This window comes from Crocodylus siamensis, chromosome 13 (genome assembly GCF_052110815.1).
Source record: "Crocodylus siamensis isolate JL-2025a chromosome 13, ASM5211081v1, whole genome shotgun sequence".
Taxonomy (NCBI): domain Eukaryota; kingdom Metazoa; phylum Chordata; order Crocodylia; family Crocodylidae; genus Crocodylus; species Crocodylus siamensis.
This window is the reverse complement of record NC_143407.1, coordinates 9,736,444-9,759,738: the sequence shown is the minus strand read 5'-3', so window position 1 is coordinate 9,759,738 and position 23,295 is coordinate 9,736,444. Positions and strand designations below refer to the sequence as shown.

General features: G+C 45.6%; 1 protein-coding gene across 1 annotated transcript; it reads right to left on the bottom strand.

Moving 5' to 3' along the window:
* Positions 1 to 2,720: 2,720 nt before the first annotated feature.
* MTCH1 (mitochondrial carrier 1) lies at positions 2,721 to 23,277 on the bottom strand. The gene is made up of 12 exons (XM_090024932.1): positions 23,053 to 23,277; positions 22,085 to 22,169; positions 19,275 to 19,381; positions 17,386 to 17,463; positions 16,323 to 16,380; positions 15,771 to 15,822; positions 14,324 to 14,383; positions 9,893 to 9,986; positions 9,339 to 9,386; positions 7,786 to 7,853; positions 6,999 to 7,074; positions 2,721 to 5,061 (listed from the first exon to the last, which is right to left on the bottom strand). The coding sequence occupies exons 1-12, from the start codon at positions 23,206 to 23,208 to the stop codon at positions 4,990 to 4,992; spliced, it is 954 nt and encodes a 317-aa protein (XP_089881058.1). The 5' UTR covers positions 23,209 to 23,277; the 3' UTR covers positions 2,721 to 4,989.
* Between the last annotated feature and the right edge of the window lie 18 nt (positions 23,278 to 23,295).

The following is a 23,295-nucleotide window of genomic DNA, read 5'->3' as shown; positions in this document are numbered from 1 at the left end:
AGGGACCTGCCACCCCTAACTGAAACACAGCCATAGCTGCAAAAGGGACACAAGGCCTCATTCCATCCTCCCCATCTCTTCATTGGGGATTTTCTGTCCAGTGCTAGTGCCCTGAATGCTGCTAGCTTGTAACCCCTTTGGCCTCCCCTTCCAGAGGAGCACAAGTCATTCTCAGGAGTTGCTGGAATCATGTCCAGCAGAGCAAGTAGCCGCCCCTGATCTGCAGAACTCTAGACCTGCTGGACGATGTCATTATTCTAGCAAATCCAGGGCTTCTGTCTCCGGTCCCTTTGAGCCTAAGGACACTTCCCCCCTCAGTGATAACTCAAACCCATGCTGCCCTGGACCACTCCTTCCCGTTTCATCCCCTTCCCCAAAGCATACTGGCCCAAGTCTCATTACAGTGGAAGACAAACCCTCAGCCATCAGCTCTCACAAGCCAATTGATCTGGCAAGGTGCTGCATCAAAATGCAGCCAAGTCTCCCAGGCAGGAACAATTAGCCTGGTAACTCCACACCCCCTTCCCTCCCCCCAGCAGCTCCTTCTGGCCTTGCCTATGTGCAGCTTGCTGCTGCTGAAGAACCAGAGCAAGGAAAGCAAACATCCTTATTAGCCTAGGGCAGGGCTGTCCAATATCTTGTCCTGCGGGTGACTGTGCCGGCATCCCCATGCCATATATGGGGCGCCTGGATCCCCACCTCTCCACGGACATCTTCAACCCCCCAGGCCACCCCGCCCCACCCCCAGGGATGGGGGCAGAAGCAGAAGCCAGAAGAAGGGAGAGCCTGGACAGTGGTGGCAGCAGTTGCACCTGGCCTGGGAGCTGGTGGGCTGTTCAGGGGCCAGGTGAGGCCTGTGGGCCACCAATTTAACAGCCATGGTCTACTTTAGGGCATACTTTGTGGCCAACTCCCTGGGGACAGCAGTACCAACCCCATGGGACTGTGGGGGAATCATGTGCTTCAACCTGCATCCTCTTCCTTGTTGTTTCAGGTAGGCAGATTCCAGGATGCCGTCATAGCAAACAGACCCACACGGAGAGCTCTTCCTGCAGGGTCTCACCCAAGGCTGCCTGCAGGAGAGGACCCTCATGTGAGCAAATCTAAGGCTCTCTTGGCAGAGTGGAGGCTGTTGTGGGGACCGAGACTGAGAAGCGGTTAAGCAGAAGTGGGGCTGTGTGAGCACCACTGTCCCTCTAAATGGACAGGGAAGTAGTTAGCCCATAGCAAGAGGTCAGTTAACATGCTGTTATATTGTCCGTGGGACCCTGCTTCAACTTCCCTGCATTTCAAACGTCATAGTGTGCAGCAGTCTCCCACAGAGCCACACCTCAGTCAAGCACAATCCCCAGTACCGTGGGCCCAGCTCAGAGATGCTTACGGGAACATGCAGGTTTGCTGCACTCGTTACAAACGATGACCTGCAACTTGAACGCAGCAGCTCATGACCTCACATAATCACACCCATCCCCGCTGCAAAAGCACAAGACCCCCTTGTGCTTGAGCTAACAGCATTGCAGTCAGCAGGTTGCAGTCTCCAACATACGCACAGGCAAAACTGACTCCAGCGAGGGGGGCAGCAGCGCAGAGACACTGGCCGATTTGCAACAACCAGCCCTTTCAGGTCAAGTGTGAGACTCAAAACAGCCCTCTATAAGGATCCATTTGTTAAAGGGGGAAAAGTTAACCCTGACCCAAGTTACACTTTCGTGATCCCACCTGCAATCTCATCCACCAGGCCATTTTCCAAACTTCTTCCTGACAGCTGATCAGCCCAAAGTCCTTTGGATAATCTGTCCTCAGCTCAAGGTGTCCGATAACAGATGTATAGCAAGAGAAAGGGAGTGAACCACACCCTCCACATTGCCATGTAAGAGGAGATAGAGTAAATATTTGAAGGCTGGCTCATTTCCTCGCAAGATAGGAAAGAGACAGAAGCAAACCGCCAAGGCATGGGTTCTTTCAGGTAACTCGTTTTCTGTGTTGAGGTCATAGTTTCATAGTTTCTAGGGTCGGAAGGGACCTGAACAGATCATCAAGTCCAACCCCCTGCCCTGGACAGGAATGAGTGCTGGGATCATAATACCCCAGCCAGATAGCTATCCAACCTCCTCTTGAAGACCCCCAAGGGGGCTGAGGAACTCTGCTTTAAGACTTGTATAAAACGGAGATATCCCAATACTCTGGGGTAGCTCAGATCCCCTACTTTGGATAATGGCTCTGCCCCAAGCAGTAGGCTAGCCTATTTAGTTAATAAAATAAAATAAATAAAAATGGGTCTAATTAACCACAAGCTGCAGGGCTGCCAAACACTGGCTAGGAGTCCTGTGAGTAACAACGGTAGCACTATAAGACTTTTAACATTAACGGGTGTTAGTGAGGAACACAACGCATTTCAAATCAGAGACCGATTTCTTTTGCATTTAAGAGACAGTACCACAGAGGATTCAAGTAGCCAGCCCATTTACTCTAGCAAATGGATTCAAATTTATCAATTTTATTTTGCTCAACCTCAACCCTCTATTATCCATGTCCAATGGAGCAAGGCAATTGGTTGCTGAAAAGCTGAAGAGAAGAAAATCTGAGTTTACATCAGCAGTCACTCTTCTTTGGAAAAAGAGGGGATTGTCCTTAAATAAAGGACTGAGCAACTGGAAAACTGGCAGAGTGGGGTTAAATAATAAATGAATGTATCACATTAAAGAAGCCCCAGGAGAAGCTGTTTTTTCACAGGTTTATTTCAGAGCACAGTTAAATCCTCTTTGGAGATAACCTCTCACCGTTACAGAATACAAGCATGCATTTGTTGTCATTATTAACATTAACCATTTCAAAGGGAAGATGGGGTGAGGGGCGAATAGGACCCCCAACATACTGGGAGCAAGGTCCTTGTTTGTAGCAGCTGCCGCTACCAAGGCCACAAAGCCTTTCCACTGCACATCTTGGGTCACGCATAAAACTTACACTGTAGTTAGGTCTTATAACAAGCCCATCTGCTCAAGAGAAGCCTTCGTGTAATGACAGATCAGGATGGAGGCATCATGCATGGAAGATGCAGACTGTCCCAGTCATCTCATGAATCACTGCCAATTTCAAGAACCAAAGCCAACCGTGATGAAGCTTCCTCTGCTATCTTGGAAGCAAACCATGCAGGAAGTGCCGAGGGGCAGACCTCTCGCGCTTCAGCGCAACATTGCTAACTCACAGCAATTGTTAAGTGTGTTTGCTCGTGGTCCCAGAAAGCTCTTCCGGGCCCCATTAAAACGGGAAGATGGAACAATGCACATTTGGACCAGACATAAAGGACTGCTCAGCAGAATAAGCAAGACAGAGACTGAAAAGGGGGAAACCTGTCTGTCCGTTGTCACAGCACAGAACATTGGGAAAACCTCCATCTTGGGAGCTGCAGATAAATCCCACTCTGCAACCAGAGGGGAGCTCTGCTACACAAGGCCCCAGAACGCCACTACAGGCACCTTAGTGTTTGAAGTGCATAGAGACTTGGTGGACTTGATTGTCAAACATCCTCTCAATTCTTTGAGGCTTATGCCATTACTCTAGTTGGGACCTAAACAGACATTCCAAGTTGTGCCAGATTTTTTTTTGTTGCCCATTAGCAAACTGAACTAATATAAGCAATGCCATTCATCAGCACCACTGCAGTAAGGAGGCAAAGTTTCTCTCTAGTGTGCAAGTAGCAATGCTTGGCTTTGCTAGGAAGATACCACCAATTGCTGCCTGAGGTTGGTCTTGCTTGGCTTTGGGTCACCAGCACGACTGCAAAGCCAGTACAGTAGAAGCACATATCAGACCAATGGTCCATCTCATCCAGTAACTCTCAGGCAATTACATGTCTAAAAAGTTTAATATCCAGCTGCAGTGAATTCCAGCAGTTATATCATTAATGCCCCCAATACAGAAAATTCCCAGAGTCAGACCATCTCTCTACACTCCTGCCTGCACAGCAGCGTTCTATATAATGGTGCATATCCCTGCTCTAAGTGCAAATACAAGCCCCATTGCTTCCATTGAGGGACTCCAATCATATCAATGTCAATGACTACATCAATCTTGGCACTCCTCAGCTTCCTTTCACTTGATTTAATTAACTTACTCCCATCACAACACCCTCCCCTCCCCCCGAAACATCTTGCTCCTTGGTGTTCACATGACCTGACAGTGCGAATGTGGGCAATGGGACATTTTAAGCCACAGTGGAGCTGCACCTTATGGCAGGCATTCGGCTGATGGAGTGTCCTCCAGAGGAAATGGGACAGGAGATTAAATTAGTGTTTACCTGGAAGTGGTCCATCAAAGGGAATCTGGTTTAAAAATGCTCTCCTCAGTCAGAGGCAGAGTACAGTTCAACTTCTCTGGCCCTGCTGATTCACCCTCGTGTCAAAACATAAAAAAGATGCTTCAGCAGACCAGTCAGACAAGGGTTGTTCACCAAGGCAGAGGTTCAGGAATCAACTTTGTAGTGCTTTCCACTACCTCATTGCATCACTACTGGGCACCAAAGAAGGGTCAGGCTTGATGCGACCCACTCAGATGTTGTTGCTTTTCAATTTGGGCAATGCATACTTGGATGACAAAGCAGCCTCTTGTCTCTACACTGGATCCCAGAGTTCCTCCAAGCTACTCCATTTAAATACCTGGGTTTTATCCACATTTAAACACTGCCCCTTCTGACTCAAGAACTACAGGCTGGGCCAGAGAGCCAGGACCCTTCTCTTCTCAGTGGTAATGGTTGAATCAGCCATAGGGAAGGGAATCTGACCCGACTACACTTTAGAAGCTAGTTCTCAATGGGCTAATTCATTTCTGGTCTCGTCGGACAGGAGGAGGTTTGTTCTGGCACCTTGGACTTCAAATTTGAAAGAAAATATAGAGCTTTAAGGGTTTCCTTCTTTTTTTAAAAAAAAAAAAAAAAAAAGAGTCCATGTTTGTCCACTTCTCCCAGCCGAGGTCCTGAACTGAATGGAGGAGTTAATCAATGGGGAAACTTGCTGCTGCAGACACTCTGCGGAAGAGCAGGCTGGAGCCTCGGAACAGCTGCCCCTACAGGAGAGCAAAGCAGAAGGTTTAGGGGGGGAAAAAAAAAGAGCCAGGGAGAAATGCAGTGATGTAGCCACCTGACCAGCTGCCCAGAAGCCTCAGTACCAGATGCCAGGATTGCGAGGACCACTTTGCCAACCATAGTGCCGTGCTCTGCAATCAGGAATAAGGAACCATGAGCTGAAGTCCTGTTCCTGTAGCAGAGATGGACTTGTACACACCAACTACAGCACCATCAGAGCGATCCCACAAAGCCAGAGATAAAGAAGGAGCCAAGTGTCAGCTTTTACCTACTAGGCTATAGACAAACATACCTTGTAACTGCTTTAAAAAAAGCACTGTTAATTGCTGCTGTTCAGGCGCAGGTGTCAGCTGTTAATGTATCACTACAAGAGGGCACAGACAAGTGAGCTAAATTACTGCAGCTTTAACCCCGTTTCATTTAGGGTTGAGTTTGCAACAGCTTTGCTACGCCTGCATAGCTCCAGAAGCATGCACACCTAAGTTACACAAATGGTCTGCATGGTATCACTTAACATTGCTACCAATTTAAACAGAACTACTGGTATTGTCTCTACCCCCTCCTCCCTGGCCAAGCAAATTCTAGTCAACAGGGGCAAGAGCAGCAGAAGCAGACATGAGCGTACACATGCACGTGTTCACCCTGTGTTTCAAATCCACAAAATGGGTACAGTCCTGGCATTCCTGCTATGCAACAACCTCATATGTAACAGTGACCCCATCCATGCCCCATTCTGGTCACGGATTTCCTTGCACCTCACAAGTGTGAGTCTGCAAGATTTGGTTTCCTTGTAGTTAAACACTTAGCCCTTCCACAGATCTTCTATCCAAGGAGCATAAAGCCCCACACCAGCCCCTTGGAAGACAGACGAAGAATGCTTGAAACAGCTACTCAGATCTTTATGCAGCAGAAATTACCTTGTTTGGCCTGACTCAGGCAGGGCTGGGATCTCCCCTGCCACTAGAAACGTCAAGCAATTTTGCTTTTACGTTTTAAGTGTGATCAATGCAGTTCAGTGATCTTCCAGAAGAGCTCTCCAGCAACCCAGTCAGTGCCTCCGAGCACCAAGCTGGGTACCAAGTCAATGCCGGCAGGAAGTGGAATCCTTCTGTCAAGGCCAGCACCATCTCCTGAAGCATGCATCTGTTTCTGTCCTGTACTGAGTTTACCAAACCCTTCATAAACTGCAAGATGGGAACTGAGTGCAAGCTGATCCTATACTGAGAGCTTTCAAAATTGCACTAGGAAAGCAAGCTCATGCCTTTGAGGTGATAAAGGGTCATAATGGTTTAGTGATGGAGGCACCAGCCTGAGACTTGGGAGTCCTGGGTTCTTTTCAGCCTCCATCATAGGCTCCCCATGTGACCAAGGACAAGCCTGCTAGGGCCAGTTCCAGCTCCATGATTAGCTGCCTAAGCATGAGCCTATTTCAACCCATCGAGCCCCTAAAAACAAGTAATGGAAAACATGGCTGCATCCTCCTGCTCACTGGGTTGTGTGACTTAGCTTAAGGCGAAGATGACAACAGGTTACAGAAACAGGCACACTGGTTTTTCTGCAGACTGCAGCAGGGTGGAACAAGATCACACTTAGGCACCACAGCAGTAGAAAACACACTAGCCCTTAGTTTCCCCATCTGTAAAATGGGAAAATCAACACTGTCCTACCTCATGAGAGCATAGTGAGGATAGCTGACATGCTCAGATGCTGTGGAAGGGACACTGAAATATCACAGACTGGAAAAGTTGAACAGGATAGACAAGACAGGCTGCTGGCACCTCAGGCCCTCTCAGATAATTCAGGGGAACCCTAACAGCCTGGATGTATTAGCTCTGCCAACTCCACACTGCCAGGGACATCCTCATCTACAGCACCTGGCCGCTAGCATGAGAAGTCAAGACGCCAGTGCCACCCTCACCTGAGCACTGAGGTGTCTCCAACAATGAATCCATGACGTAAACACAGGAGAGTAAGGAGGGAGGCCAGCACGTAACCTGTGGAGCGAAGAGCAACAATCAGGAAGGAGAATGTATAGAAGTCAGGTTAGACAGGGAGAATCAGACCTGAACGCAGTATTAGGTGTGAGCGAAACACTGTATTGTATTGTGACACTGTCAGCACCAAGCTAAAGGCCAAGTCACCAATAAATTATTTATAGCACAACCTACTGTGTAATTTAATCACAACTGAAGTGTACAGATATGGACAGTTACTTGGATACAATAACAACACAACACTATGAATCTCCATTATAAGCTCAGGAATCAGAGCAAGACATTCCAAAACATGCTCTTTCTAGGGAACTTTTCCCATCCCCCATTAAATTTCCCTAAAGCCTCAGACGTGGGGTGGATTGGGGGCCGAGAATGCAGGCTCAGTTGAAAAGCCTGTTCTCATGCCCCATCCTACTCACCACCCTTGTTCTGATTTTTTTCTATCCTCACTTACATCAGATCATGTTGTTGATGTTCTCTATACCCCTTCTCTTTCCTGAGCTAGCACCCCCATGCCTTGCCTATAATTTCCAAATTTAAGATCATAAGTTTCTTGTACTCTTTGAAACACAAAATGCCTTTCACTTTACAAGGTGCCACATAATTTCTGGTTCTATATGAAAAGGTTGCGATTATTACCGAAAAACTAATCGTGAGGAACCTTGCTAAGAGTCTAAGAGAACACAAGACACTGGACCAAGACAGACATACCCACAATTGTTCACTGCCATGAGATCTCCCACTAGAAGGAAGGGATACGTCAGCATGCTCACGGCAATCTGAAAGCAAGAAGCACCAAACTGAGCCACTCCTGTCCACACATTTTAACTTGAAAAGCATCAAGAAAAACTTAAGGATGAGCGGAAATATGTCATGCAACAACAGCGCAGACTGGAAGCAACTGGCAGACTTTAGAAGCATCTAGGAAGAGTTGGGTGCTGTTAAAATATATCTTAATAAGCAGTCCAGCAATTTCTAACCTCCTTCACAGAAAAGATTAATGTATTGCACCATTTCTGTAAACGGTGGTCACCCTAAGTGATTTCTCCACGGAACAGCCTGGCTCCTTGCTTGTAGCCCCTCAACAGCATAGCAGCAGAGCTGCGTTCTATATGTAGACACACACACACACTCCAATTAGATGTGTGTGGGGCCATTTTATTTTTATATTTGTGGCACAGTTGCAGAACAACCTCTCCCACAACAAGCCTGGCATTCGTACAGCCCTTTACTATAGCTTTCAAAGGACTTACTAACTTGGGTAAAACTTACTCCACTGCTCCCCACTAACAAAGAGCAGGATGACAGATCACAGATCTGATTTTCAGGTGTAATGAACATGCCCTACTATGCTTGGCACTTCTCCCAATAAATACATTAAAAAAATTTTTAAAAAAAAAAGAAATCAAAAAAAATAAATAAATCAGGCCTTATGACTTGCCTAGGGTTAGGAAGATGGACAAACATGTACTCCACTGGAGTTTACATTAGTTTGGTACACTGGTGTATATTAAACCAGGCTAGAAACAGGAAGACACACAGTTATCACAGGATAATAGGTTAATGAAGGGATGGATGAAGACAGACAAAACCTAAACTGGTGAAACTTACCCTAGTGCAGTCTTTCCCACTTCTTTTCAGGGGTCATTCCCCAACAGTTTATCCCGACTCAGAGTGTGTGTAATTGGTTAATTTCCCCCCCCAATGATGTCATGCCAATTACATTGATGTAAACATGTCTTCCTGATCCATACCTTCAGAGACAAAGCCTCAAATAATTCTCCCAACTCTCACCCTTATGCTACAACAGGCCACTCTTATTACTGGGTTACTGACATCAATCAAAACTTGTAACATCTCATTGCCCAATATATAAAAAATACTAGCAATGTTCTATTTCGGACATTTGAGGAGATATTGTGATCTTAAAGTCTCAAGTGTGCATATTCGGATCTGTAATGTTTGATGAAAGAGAACCCTGGTCCCAATCTTCAATCATTTTGAATCAAGTGTGGGTCAACGGGATCTAGAATCGCTATGCATTTCTCAAGGTATAGTCCTTACACCAAAGACAACACCTTTAGGAGCTTACCTCCAGTTACCCAGAAGTAGAAGGGGAGAACTACCCACATATACAACACAACAGCAGCCACACACACGCACACGTGCATGCCTGCAGCCTCTCTTCCTGGGACCTGCTGTTCATGAGTTCTCGTATCATAAAACTGAGGCTAGGAGAAGTGTAGTAACAATCGACCACCTACCCCCATCACAAACTTTGTGTAGCTCCGGATCACAGAGGCTTGGCTGAACTGCAAGGGAGAGGAAAGTATGAGGGGTGAGGGGGGAAAAAAAAAAAATACAAAAAAGGGGTCAGGGAAGAAGCAACATCTCATTTTGTCACAAAGTCAAAGTACGAGTAAGCTTGAGCACTTGAATCACTTGATCAGAAAACCATGAGAGTGAGACCGGGTTAGGCCAACAGGAAACAGGATCTATTCCCCAGATCAGACGGATCCAATGTTTCACAGAAAAACCAGCTGATCTCCAGATAGTCATACCACTTGGGATTGAAAACTTGGGCCTGTAGAATCCCAAACTCCAGCCCCAATTCAGTCTCAAACCTGAACTGCAAACCTCAACCTAAACAGGACTCTGGTCATCTTTAGCTATTGCTTGAGGCCCGAGTCAAAGCCCAGTGGTTTCTATGCAGGCCCCCTATCCACTAACCCCTCTGTTTTGAGGCCCAATTATAAACCTGCTGGCTGCAAGGAGTTGAAGCCCTCACCTGCTCTGGTTTAATACAATAACCACTCACGTTGTCATCCACTGCATAGGTGTTGATAAAGTGAGCCAGCAGGTTACAGCACCACAAGAAGACGACATCCCCCAGGAGGTGAGGGACTAAGCCACTGAAAGAGTAAGAATATTAACATAAGGCAGAGAAAGCCTTCTGGCTTCCTTCAATGAGGACATGGGAGCAGTCCTAGCCATGCAAACACACTGCCAACTGACATGGCAAAATGACTGCTCTGGAAACCACTGATACGCATAGCTCAGCATAAGGCCCTGCCAACATCCCTCCAACCCTGACCGATAGAAGCCAACCTGGGCAGCAGAGACTTAGTCTTGGCTCTCCCTGCTGATAAAATGACCCAAAGAGGCGAACTGGTACTGCATATAGTGGTTGGTTTTGAAATGCTAGTTACATATTCATGTCAGAAAGGCTTTACCAAATAATCTCAGCCCACTCAGGCCACAGCTAGATGCCCACTTCTCTCCATTCCCAAATGGGGGTGGGTAAGTGTGTGCGTTTAGGCAGGGGAGAGATTGGGGGGGAGGGGGAGGGAAGAAGGATCCATATCTGTTATCTGCTGGAAATCAGCCAGCTCAGTTCACCTTGGAGAACATCCCTTTGGCAAATTTCTAATCTCATTAGGGGTCATGGCCTGGTAATTCCCTACTATGACTGTTTCTGACTACGGTTCCCCAATCTTTGCACAAGGCTTCTCCAGGATGAAAGAAGCTGTTTTCTTTTCATTCACTCACATTCATTCACTCCTTTCCAGCATCATTTTCCCACCAGAAGCCCTCTTTATCTGCAAAGTCTCACTAAAAAGGCTCCTTTGGAGACTTCGTGGTGTTTTGCTGGGACAACCAACTCTGCTCGACAGTGCCAGGGCAAAGAGGCGGATGTTCTGCAGCTCTGGAGCCCCCTAGCGGGATGCTCCCTGCTCCATCTGAATTAACCAACAAAACCACTTACCAGGATACTCTAGCACTGGGGCTTGTTAACAGAAAAACTGGGGAGCCTTTCCAGAGGCTACACTGTAGTTCAAAGGAATTCATTCAGGGAAACCCTATGGCCTCTTACAGGAAGTCAGACTAGATTATTACTGAGTGCCCTTCTGGCTTTACAACCTGTAGGTCTAGGGCGCATTGAGTCACTCCTACAGGGAACTTTCCCTTGGCAACCTTACATTTAAATCAGTGGCACACAGAATTAGGAAGCAAGTATGCTTGTCTTTATTTTCATCTCTCATTTCAGAGCAGGCCACCACCTGCAGTAGCCTAATAGCACAAACACCGCTGACTCAATATCTAGCAGACCCTAAAAACATTAACGAGAGTTTGGCGAGGGCACAGAGGGGGTCACTTCCTTATTCGTGTCTTGACAGCATTAGCACCTCTGCCGTACAGCCATTTAGTAAATTTACGTTTCCTTTCTAGGCACACGATACAAACTTACTACTTTGGTCTGGGTTCTACACTAAAACAGATGCAGTAGCTACTGCAATTTCTCCTTGGTTATTTAAACAAAATCCAAAGTTTTTAATCAAAGCAGATACTCTGAATATTTCTCTCACGATATGAGCATCTACAGTAAAGTTAGATACAGAGGCTTAAATTCCTTTGACTACTTTATTGACAGATTATTTTTTTTAAGGGAAATGGACAAACAGCTTGTTGCTTTTTTCAGGGAGGAAAAAACTGCTATTCATTTGCTGAAGCAATATATAACTCCCCAGAACAATGTGGTTTGCTCCACCTGGTTTTGGTTTTTGCTTTGTATTTTTATTTCTGACAGAGCAACTTTGGAGGCTGCATTTACCTTTGCCACCTGTGGCACATGTAGTGATCTAACAGGCAATTAGTCACATCTTACACAAAGAAATAATGCAGGGGCTGTTACAGGGAATGTGATGGCTCAAGTTCTTCAGAGATGGAAAAAGCAAGCTATTTTGAATATCGATGCATTCAGGAGTGCAAACTATGTTGCTCTACCCCACTCAGAAAAAAAGTTTGGAAAAGTGCCCTGAACAATTGTAAACACAATGCATCTGTGCTTAAGCAAGTGTGATGGAGGAGGAAAATTCCCTATATTGAAAACTACTCTGGTAGTAGCACTCAATGGGCAATAGTCTGCTTGTAGGAACAGATTTTTTGTTAGAAAATAATTTGATCATTAGGGTTATATTTGTGATAAAGACCATATACCTTCTGATCCTCAACTATTTGGTAAAAGGTGTGAAAGTCTGCATGATGTCACATACAAAAGTTGTATTGCTAGCTTTAGAAATCCTAATGGCCCAAGATATAGTCCAGTACAGTTCACCAAATGGGATCCAAGAAGGGTCATTTTGAGCAGAAGTTTTCACTTAACAATAAGGATCCCATCTCAGAGAAGAGATCAAAGGATTATCCCTCTATCACATGAGTAGTGAGTGCCACTAGTGACAGAGAGGCAGGGAAAGGGAAACATGGAACTTCAACTAGAACATGGCCTGTAACCAGTAACCTAGGTTAATCTGGCTGGATGCTCTTCCAGGAAGAGAACTTGCTGATGTTACTGCCATGTACAGCTTTCAGGGGGGTTAGAAAGAGACAAGTTTAATTGTGAGCAAGGAGGCAGGGGGGTTCTTCAGAGAAAGGATGCATTTCAATAGAGAGAGTTCACGTAGCCACGAACAGGGAAACAGCACTACACAGTCATATAGATGCTGCTTCAAATTCTCTCCTTTACAGCCTATTTCCTACTGAAGTTGTAGACCACATGTAACTTCAGAGCCCTCCAGAGACCTTTTGGCTTGTGTTAAAGTCCTTCCTGTGAACCATTAAGTTTAATTAGACTACCAGTGTTTATTTTACATGGAGAATACATGTGGAGGAAAGGAGTCTGAAAACACCGTGTATCCTTGTGTCTGCACCATTCTGGGTAGGTGCTAAGAAAAGAGGAATGTGAGCAGGCACCAACAGGAGTGTGGCTTCCTCTGACTTTGAGGAAGTAAGCAAACACCCCCTCCCTTAGCTCATGAGGTAGAAACCTGTCATCCATGAAAACAGCAGGAGGAACTTACACTGAGCTGAAGAGCTGAGGGCGCAGGGATTCCTGTGCCTAGACAGAGCAGACAAAGAAAGAGCTGGATGCCTCCTATCCGTAAGTGCCTCCACAGGAAGAGATTCTGCCCCTCCCTTCCCAGGGAGATGGAGTGAGAGACCCACTGCCAGCATCCTTCTCCCCAGCAAAGATTTTTGCATGAACTCTTTTGAACAGTCTTTAAATCTTGTCCAGTACAGGGAATTTCTTTGGCTATTTCAATATTTGCCAAGGAGACCTTCTATATCCCCCCCATTTGTCTTAATTTCAGCTCAGATTCCCCATTGTGATCCCATAGGGCACAAGAAGGTACTTCTGCATTCACACATACATTTCCACATGGATGGCTATAGCTCTGCTAAGTGATAATGACCTCATTTCCCACATTCCTTCTTCCTCCTACCAGGTCGATTCAACAAGAGAAACAGGTTAAGTCCTTTCCTTCTTATTTTGTTCTGACTTACCCACCAAAACCAACAACACTGTGCAGACATAGGGACACACTGCAATTTGCATGCAATTAAACTTTGGAACATCTAACAGACAAGACTACGATAAGATAGAAAAGGTTTCTAGAGACAGCAGGTCACCAGGAAGGCCAAGAGAAACTTAAACTGTAACGTGGATGCCATGCAATATACAGGCGGGACAACATCCTTGATCCAAGAAAATAGCTCTGTTCAAACCAGAGCTTAAGTGCATATGTTGGGCAATTTAATGAATCAAGGCTCAACAGTCATTTTCACTTTTGAATTCAGACAATTACCATCATTTAAATGATCAGATGAGACAGCTACAATCATGACAGCTTGCAATCATTAAAAGACCTTACCATTCTTGTTAACCCTGACATGCTGGCCAAATGACTTGACTTGGGTAATTTCAGCACCAAAAGCTTTCCATCCCAAACCCTCTCCTGCAGTTTGAGACAATTTTACTATTATGGATGTAGTAAAGAAAATGACTTACCTACCACCTGCTGCTTATGCTAGCAATAGGTTCCATTTTATTAGACGTGAAAAGGGGAGAAAGTGTTAATTAAGGGGTTAAGCAAAAATTTATTCTCCAGACTTCCGCCTCAGTTAGATTATTAATTTGTTCTGCTTCATAACGTGGTCAGAAGTGCTTCTGAGCTCTGCCAATGATGTAAAGAATGCTGTCTTCTTAATTGTGCATTTAGGGGAGACTCATGCATTTGTACAGCTCAATCAAACCTACAGCTGCAAGTTCCAAATCAAGAGTGCCCGAGGCACTTGTAACATGCTTCTTCCACAGTCAGTTTTAGTGCAGATAATTGAATTTTGACTGTTCTCCCTATCACTTTTAAATTAAGAAAGAAAAATGTCAAAAACAAAGAAGAAACTCACGTACACGAAGAATCCCAGGATGCCTTCTTCTTTAAAAATCCTGCTGATGGAGCTAAACACACCACTGCCAAGAAAGGGAAACAGATAGTCACAGAGCAACCATGTGCTTTTACAACTACACTTACAATTAAGATGCTGTTGCCCAGACACATGCTATCAGCAACCTCTAACACCAAAGAGGAGACTCGCCTCCATTCCTCAGAAATGATTCTCTTGCATGCTCAGCTAGAAATGCTGCTCTATTGAGGTAATGCTATTACTTGGCCCATGGTGCATGTGCTCACAGATAAAAGCAAGCTGTCACTTCTGATGCTGTTTGCTGGCTTATGGTGAATGCAAGACTGTCCACAATGGAAGCAGGGCCATACTAATTACAGCTGTGTTTAGAAAGTTGGGCTAGGAAAGCTCCAGCCTGCTTTCCATGACAGGCACAACGAAATTACTTCTTGTTCAAAACCCAAGTCAGCCCACTGTGCTAAGGTACATATTCAGCATGGATTTGACTAGCAAAGAGGATACCCAACCTCCCTATTTAGAGAAGCCATGCTACAAGTTACTGTTTAAATACAAATGTAGCAGCCCAGTGTCCTCACACACACTCCAGGGTGAAGGGGGCACTTCAGTTAGAGGAGCTCCGTGAGCCTCTCTAATTAAAGTGCCTGCAACACCGTATGTATATAGTGTCCCATGCTTCAAAATGGCGGCGGAAGCACTTTAACTAAAACTTGACAAACAAGCTTTACTTAAAGCACCCCCGCCGGCATTTTGAATCATGGGGACGCTGAATACACGCAACGTGGAAGCTGCTGGAGCGTACTAATTAGCACACTCCAGCAGACTCACTTAATCCAGTCTGCTCTGATGCACGGGAACAGATATCTGGCATGTATATAGGTGCCCCAAGTGCAAGTCTCCGTTTACACTTTCAGATGAAGGATTACAGATTCCTCTGTGAAGAGTGTCTTTCTGCCCATGTCCTACCTATGGCCTTGTTAAGACAGCCTTGCAGGAAGTTGTCAGACAAGCCATGCTAGCAGTGAGGGCATGAATCAGACACCATCTGGTCCTTTTCACCCCCTTGCTATTATAAAGTATAGTTTGGGTTGCCCATTAAAGGGAAAAACCAAAGCAACTGGAGTGCATCTACCTACATCACTGTCAGCAAGGGATACCGCAGTTATTGCAGAAGCCAGAGGCAGGAGGTTGGAACAGAGGGATACACAGAAAGGAAAGGAGCCAAAGCTTTCCTGCTCAAGGCCATCAGCTAAGCCACCCAAGCCCTATGCAAACCACAGACAGGCATAATATTCTTGACTTTGTAAACCTCTGTGTGACCTCGATTGTTGCTACTTCAGCTTCTCAGCTCAGCATGAAGAAGGAATAGAGCATAATGCTCCCAGGTCCAAGTCTGGTGCTTTAAATATTATCACTTATGTGCCAGAGCTATTTACCTGTATTTGACTTCCCGGCCTACAAACTGGACCATACAGCGCATAGAGATTACTGCAAAGAAAAGCAAAACAAAGAGGTCTATAAGCAGCAGGTTAAGTTGACTTACCTTCCCTTTAATTAAAAAAAAAAAAAAAAGAACAGTTCTGTGGTCCTGAAGGGAAAGTGACAGGGAAATCAGATGTGTAACTCCCATTGTCTACCTTCATCACCACGAGCACTTGAAAAAAGTAGCCCTAACCACCCAAGCCTAACACAAATGAGGGATCCCAGGTCATCATCCAAACCCAGAACTCACTGTATAAGCTACCAAGCAAGTAATAAGAGACAGCCTCATTTCTCAGCTCTTTGACTATCCTATCAGAATGCCATGTATTCTCTCTCTCTCTAATCCTAGTAGCTCATGCTCTTCTCCTAGGTTCATGTTCTAAGAACCATTTTTAGTTAGAAAGAAATACCTTAAAGTGATTAAAAGACAACAGATGTGTAACAGGCAGTCAGCAAGCTGTCATGACAGGCAAGAGCATGCTACAGACCAAAGGAACCGGGCTTACCATGTAAGGGGTGAGAAATAACACGGGACATGCACTGCATCAGCATCTCGTGAGAGGTCTAGGGGAAAAAACAAAACCCAAATCTACCATGTTAAAAGCCACAAACCAGCTGACTGAATTATAAGGAATGGGCAGTTACATGCCGATTGTAAGATTCAGTTGCAGTGATATGACATCAAAGAATCACAGAAAACAAGAATCCAAGGGGTTTAGTCCAACCACTAGCTCAAGGCAGGATGAATTAACTGACGTCTGTCTAGTCCACTGCTAAAACCTTCCAATGATGAAGACTTCTAGGCAGCCCATTCTAGTGCTTAACTAGTGCTTAAACTTTATGTTTTTTCCTGTCCAACTTAAATCTCCTTTGTCACAATTTAAAATTGGTGACCAAAGAGAAACAATGCTCTGTGGGTTAAACAGATTTATTTCCTCACTCAGTAGGATGATCTTATGCCAACTGTGATTATGCTTAATTTTGCAAAGCTTTCTGGAGCCAAAGGAATGGAGATCCAGTCTTGTGAAGAACATCTGCATCCTTGGGTTGAGGACAACAGCACACTCCCCCTCCCACCCAAAAACCCCACCTTTCAAACACAGTCAGCTATTGGGTGTTTGGTGGAGGTCTTTTCCAGTCTGCTCTTGCACCTGTCGTCAGATTTCCTCTTTGGTTCTATAAGTGTCAAGACCTGGATATTGGGTGAAACAGACTGAGACACATCTTTTCCTCCTTATTAGAGGAATCAGGTTTAAAGGATTTGCAGAATGCAATCTACACTAAACTGACCATGGGAAGCCTCTCAGTACTATCTGTATTAAATATTTAAATAGCCAGGTCCAGAGAGACACCCCTGTTCAGCATCAATATCTTGGTATATGTTGAGGATTTTTCTGACTAAACTTTACCCATACCAGATCTGCATACTTGCTGATCCTCTAGGGCATCTATCTCCATCGTAAACTCTCTAGATTATTTATTAACATACAATATTCATAAGATGAGATGCTCTCAAACCCTGCACTTGATAAAGGTTTAATGAGGAGAAAATACTCGGCAGGTTCCCACCTCTTTCACCACTTTCCTGAGGGAAGTCTTCATATCATCCTTGTTAGAAACATGCTCCATGTCCTCCAAAGGAAAGGCCTGGATAGAGAGAGATTAATCAAATTAAATGTCTCCACAGATGCCCATCTATGAGCCCCCAGCAGCTGATGCCAGAAGCAAATGGTAACTGTTCTGGGCTCAGAACTAACCACAAAAATCAACAACGGCTTGATCAAAATCAGAAAAGCTCACTCTCTAACGAGCATGAAAAGGAATTTTAAGGTCACTGACCAGCTCTTGAAGCATTACCAATGCCTTGCTAAAGCAAGCTTCTGCTAGCTAAAATTTGGATATATGGGCATTTTTCATGACTTAATGATAACTGGTATGATATGACAACAGGATGAGCCCAGAGCTCCAAGCCATTCCCCACTGTTCTTGTCGCATGTCTGCAAGAAACAGCCTAGATTTTGCCCTTAGGGTGATGACTCACCCCTGTCTCTCCACCTCAGAACACGGTCAGTAGAAGTCTGCTAGTTTGTGATACACACACACCTGGGTTTGCAAAATATTATAGATCTTCAGTTCTATAGAGGCTAAACACCTCAAGGCACCCTTGTAAAAAATGCCAGCTCTTTGCTTTTACTCATTTCTTAACTACAGAAAAGCAACAGAGTAATTCTTGTGTTGCTGTGGGCTTCATAAGACTTTTGCAGGTCAGAGTGTTTTTAATGCTCTAGATTCCTATTCAAAATTTCTGGGTTTACTAATATTGCACAGCACCTTAAAAAGGGTCTCATGGCATATCAAGGTGTCAGGGCATCTCAGCCGAGAAGCAATGCTCTAGAGATTGGTTTCCTCTCAGATACATGAATGACTATTGTTTGGTGTAGGATGTTCCTGATATTTGATTTAAGAATCAGCTTGCTGCCTAGGTTGAGTCGCATGATAAAAATACAAAAATATATTCATACCAAATACCATGGTTCACATAAACATCTTGCATGATAAAACCGGACATTACTTGACACTAGCTGTGAAGAGACTGAACACCACAACAGGAAATCCAAATCTCTGTAGGACACACAGGAGGCACGTCTATCTGTTCATTAATGCGTTTTTGCTACTGCACATTAAAGGTAGTACCTCTAATGTGAGGTACTAAATAACTGTGCATTAGGCTGCTCTAATGCACAGTAGTGAAAGCACATGCTTTATAGTGATGCTTAATCTGCAGTCGCCTAATTTTACTGCACATTAGCATATTAGTATGGTTTTTGACGTGACGCTCTAATGTGCAGTAAAACAAGGCTACTGTGCATTACAGCACACGTGTACATATGCCAAGGGTACCCCAAAGTTAATCCCAATTGGTGTATCCAAGACAACTGGGACTCCACGTATGGGTGCAGGAGGATTACCAGGATTCAATGATGGCTATTCTGGTGGGTTATGATGCCACTTGAACAGAGAAACCTGGGCAACAGTCAACAGGATGGAAAACAGGGCAGATAGAGAAAGGGGGTATGATGTTTTCTTACAACCTCACCAGGAATAGAGATTCTGTAACTCAGAGGCACAGGATTGGAAGGGGACCCTAGGCCATGGAGTCCAGTCCCCCACATTCACAGCAACCATCAGCCTGTTAAATATGCTTCCAAAGAGCTCAAGTTCTTCAGCTGGAAGCTGAAGTCGTTTCCATGTAACCAGAGAGCATTTTTTAGAGCTGGCTAGAACTCAGTGCTGCTCAGCAAAGCTCACAAGGCTCTCAGCCAGATGGATCAGTGCTCCTCAGATGCATGTCACACAGGCTTACTGCTATAAAGTACCAGTGCTATTCCAACAGCACTTGATTCGTGCAACTTTAACACCCAGTGTGTTAGTTTATAAAAAGCAAATTCACACTTTACCTTCTTCACACTCCCCCGGGTGACTGTGGATAAAGTGCTAGAGAGAATTCGAGGCGTAAGACCACGGAAGAGTCCTGTTTTCCCATCCACTTTGACTATGTGTCTGGCTGGGTAAAAAAACATTACACTTGTGTCAGTCATGACTGAAGCACCTTACCAGAAAAAAGTGTAGCACAACACCTCTGCAGCCTTGCTAACTCCCACTCTAAGCAGCACCAGGACCTGGCATCTGGTTGAATGATACAGCAAGGGACTGCAAGTGATTTACTGAAAAGACCTAAATAAGCTTCATAACAGATGTAAAAGATTAGGACAGCACCAAGTCATAAAAGATCCTTTAGCATTTTCTTCTGCAAGAGATGAAGCACTGGCCATAATGCCCTGGACTAATTCTGATTTTCTCAGTGTGTTCTGCCAGTCTGAAAGAGTTACAAGAGCTTTTGAATGGAAGAATTTCTCATTTGCTATGTAGCACTGTTTCCTCCTTCCACCCTAGGGCAGTTATAGTATGGGAGAGTGGGCAGTGACAGTGCTGGTACAAAACTCAGGAGAGCCAGGCTCCATTCCCTGCCCAGCCACAGACTTTTTATATGACCTCAGAAAGTCATCTGGTCTGGACAGGCTACAGAGACTTAAAGAAAAAAAAAAAATCAATGAAAGTTTGGTACCTAAATATGTTTGTGGATATTGACTTCCATTTCCCAGTCAGTTAAATAGAGATAATAGCACTGCCCTCTACCAGAAGGGAATTGCAAGGGTAATACATTAAAGACTGCAAGGCACTTGATAACACAAAATGTGGGGGCCAAATAGACATGCAAGGTAAGCTGGCAGTTTGCTCAATTCTTTGAAAACGTGTTCTATCAGGTTTCCGTCACTGCACAGCAGAGGATCCTAGATCATCTGGGAAGAGAAGCAGCACATTGCTGCTATACCTGGTTTCAGTGCAGTTCATCAAAAACCAGGCGACCAGATATTTAAGCATACTGTTCCCACAACCCCATTCCTTGCTTGTAAAAAGCTATGCTTGTTCTCTGGTGCAGATCACATGGATTCCTTCCCCTGCCCTCCTCCAGGAAATCAAACACTATGTACATATTTATGAAAATACATCATCCACCACTGAAAGGTGTTACGGGAAAACTGGTACTTTACAAACTTTCAGAGCCAAAAAAACACAAACCTTTTACTTTGTTACTGTGCTTTGTATTCCATCCCCATCAGTTAACAGGCATTTCAGCTCAGGTTTCAGGACACTAGCTCTCTTGGCTCTTCCCTTTAAAAATAGTTTCCTCTAGAAGGATTATGAGCCTTTCACAAAGGACACAGAGCAATATGTCCAAGGCCACTGAGAAATTCACTATCAGCACTGAGATTAGGATGTAGGAGTGTCTAACCCAAGCTGTTCTCTTACTGCTATTCTTCTAAAGAAAAATGTAACTTTTTTTCTCCCGCTATCTAACGCTGCCCTGCTTGTCTATTCTTTTTCTTGTATATATCTGTTCTTTAAAAGCTCCCAGCTACAGTACTAAAGCACACCTGGTACCCAAGTTACCACACAGCTATACTGTGAAGTGTTGGGAGGAGTTTAAATATCCCTTATAGCCATGCTAAAGCCTTCAATCAGAACTACAGCTGGTTATAAGCCATGCTCATCTACACTAAAAAAAAAAGCAAAAAAGTACTTTTAAGTGGACCTGGGAATGACAGGATTAAGTAACCTGATTAAACAAAGACCAAACCTTAATGGAAGGCCATCTCCACAATCTTAACCTCAACTCCTTAGTAAAAGTGCAGTCATCCAAGTCTTTTAGATTCAGCTCTTACCACACATCTTTCCTGCTTCTTGTAACAATTGTAACGTAAATATGGCTGAAGATTTGGACAAAAATATTGAGACGGCAATTAGTCAAAATATTTTAGGTCTCATCTAAAAAAATGATTGAACTATTGGCAAAGAATCCTCTAAGTGCTGCCAAGATGAAGAGGCAGAAACATTGGTATTTATCAGAAATACAACAGAACTGTTTCAGGGTGCTATTGTATTACAGCCAATGCTGAATACACAATAGTTTTCATAGATTCATAGATGCTAGGGTCGGAAGGGACCTCAACAGATCATCGAGTCCGACCCCCTGCATAAGCAGGAAAGAGTGCTGGGTCTACATTACCCCAGCTAGATACTCATCCAGCCTTCGCTTGAAGACCCCCAGGGTAGGGGAGAGCACCACCTCCCTTGGGAGCCCATTCCAGACCTTGGCCACTCGAACTGTGAAGAAGTTCCTCCTAATATCCAATCTAAATCTGCTCTCTTCTAGCTTGTGGCCATTATTTCTTGTAACCCCCGGGGGGGCCTTGGTGAATAAATACTCACCAATTCCCTTCTGTGCCCCCCGATGAACTTATAGGCAGCCACCAGGTCGCCTCTCAACCTTCTCTTGCGGAGGCTGAAAAGGTCCAGTTTCTCTAGTCTCTCCTCGTAGGGCTTGGCCTGCAGGCCCTTAACCATACGAGTGGCCCTTCTCTGGACCCTCTCCAGATTATCCGCATCCTTTGTGAAGTGCGGCGCCCAGAATTGCACGCAGTACTCCAGCTGCGGTCTGACCAGCGCCCGATAGAGGGGAAGTATCACCTCCTTGGACCTATTTGTCATGCATCTGCTGATGCACGATAAAGTGCCATTGGCTTTTCTGATGGTTTCGTCACACTGCCGACTCATGTTCATCATGTTTAGCCAATTTAAATAAATTCTTCATTCTTCATGCCTTCCCTTCCAGAACAGTGTTATGCTTTCACCAAAACATGCTCACCATAAGTGAAAAAGCCAGGCAGGTACAACACTTTTCTTCCCAGTACATTTCTCCCAAGGGTTGGAGGTAGAGGCTCATGTCCCACCTTCAAAAGAAACACAAGTCGGCAACTGTTTCTTACCGGGCTTCCCCAAAAGCTGCTGGATTATGAGAACCTGCTCATGTGTAACACGTGCTACTCTCCTCCACTCCCCTATAGATGTGAAGCTGAGTGCAAGGACACCATTCCCTCTCACCCTCTTACTAATGGGCACCCTCCCCCCCAGCCCCTCCTCAAGGATCCTCTTGAGCAGCGGTTCTCTGCCTTTTTTGGACCATTTGGAAACACTGATGGCCAGTCTCAACCCCCTGCCCTTCACTCCTGACCTACTGCCCCAGCGTAGGGGGCAGGGGGAGCCCCAAGCAACTTGAAACTCTGCCAGCCTTCAAGGAAAAAGCCATGGTTCCCCCCCATGTTTCTCTCCTGTCAAGGAGAATCCATTCTTAAAGTTCATTCACGACCCTTTCATCTATTCTTGCAACCTGCGTGTTGAGAAACCCTGCTCCGATGCTTTCACACGCTCTTATCCTCCTGAGCAGTCCCATCACTTCGCCGCTCGGCAAGGCCAGACTCCCTCGCGCCATGCTCGCCTTCCCCATTTGAGGCACCTTACAGACAGCACTGGAGACGCCACTCTCCGAGGGGCAGCTCCCCCCCATCCCCGCTCTACGTTACATACATCACGCGCTACACGGGCAAATCGCGCAATAAACCCCGACTGGCCGAGGGACGGCCACGCTGTCCGGCTACAAGAAGAGCAGGGAGGTGGCACTTGACAGTGCTCCAAAGCTGGTCTCTCCAGCTCAACAGGGGCCAAACCTGAGGGCCCAGGGAGCACCTCCCCAAGAGGCAACTGAGTGGTCCCCACCGGGCTCAGCTCCTGATGCACCCCAGCCCTCTGCAGTGCGCCCCCTCCCGGCCACCGTACCTGCACCAGCAGCTTGACGTACAGCAGCGGGTGGCTCAGCGCCGTGAAGCCGGCGCCCAGCACCACGAACAGCGCGTCGGCGCCCTCCGCGGGGCCCACCAGCTCCGGCCGCCCCTCCGGGCCGGGGGTGGCGGCGGGGGAATACGGGGCGACCATCCCCACAGCCACAGCCCGGGCGCTTCCGGGTGCGACGCAGGAAAGGGGCGGGGCGTCTGCGTCACCGTGTCGCCCTCCCTCCAGCCT

Bases quoted from the DNA above. Each gene is read 5' to 3' on its own strand.
- MTCH1 (XM_090024932.1), bottom strand. From the start codon at position 23,208: ATGGTCGCCCCGTATTCCCCCGCCGCCACCCCCGGCCCGGAGGGGCGG. The intron at 16,381-17,385 runs GTGGGAACCTGC...TTTTTCCCCTAG, and splicing joins TCAGGAAAGTGGTGAAAGAG to ACCTCTCACGAGATGCTGAT. The intron at 15,823-16,322 runs GTAAGCCCGGTT...TTTTCTTTGCAG, and splicing joins TATTTCTCACCCCTTACATG to TAATCTCTATGCGCTGTATG.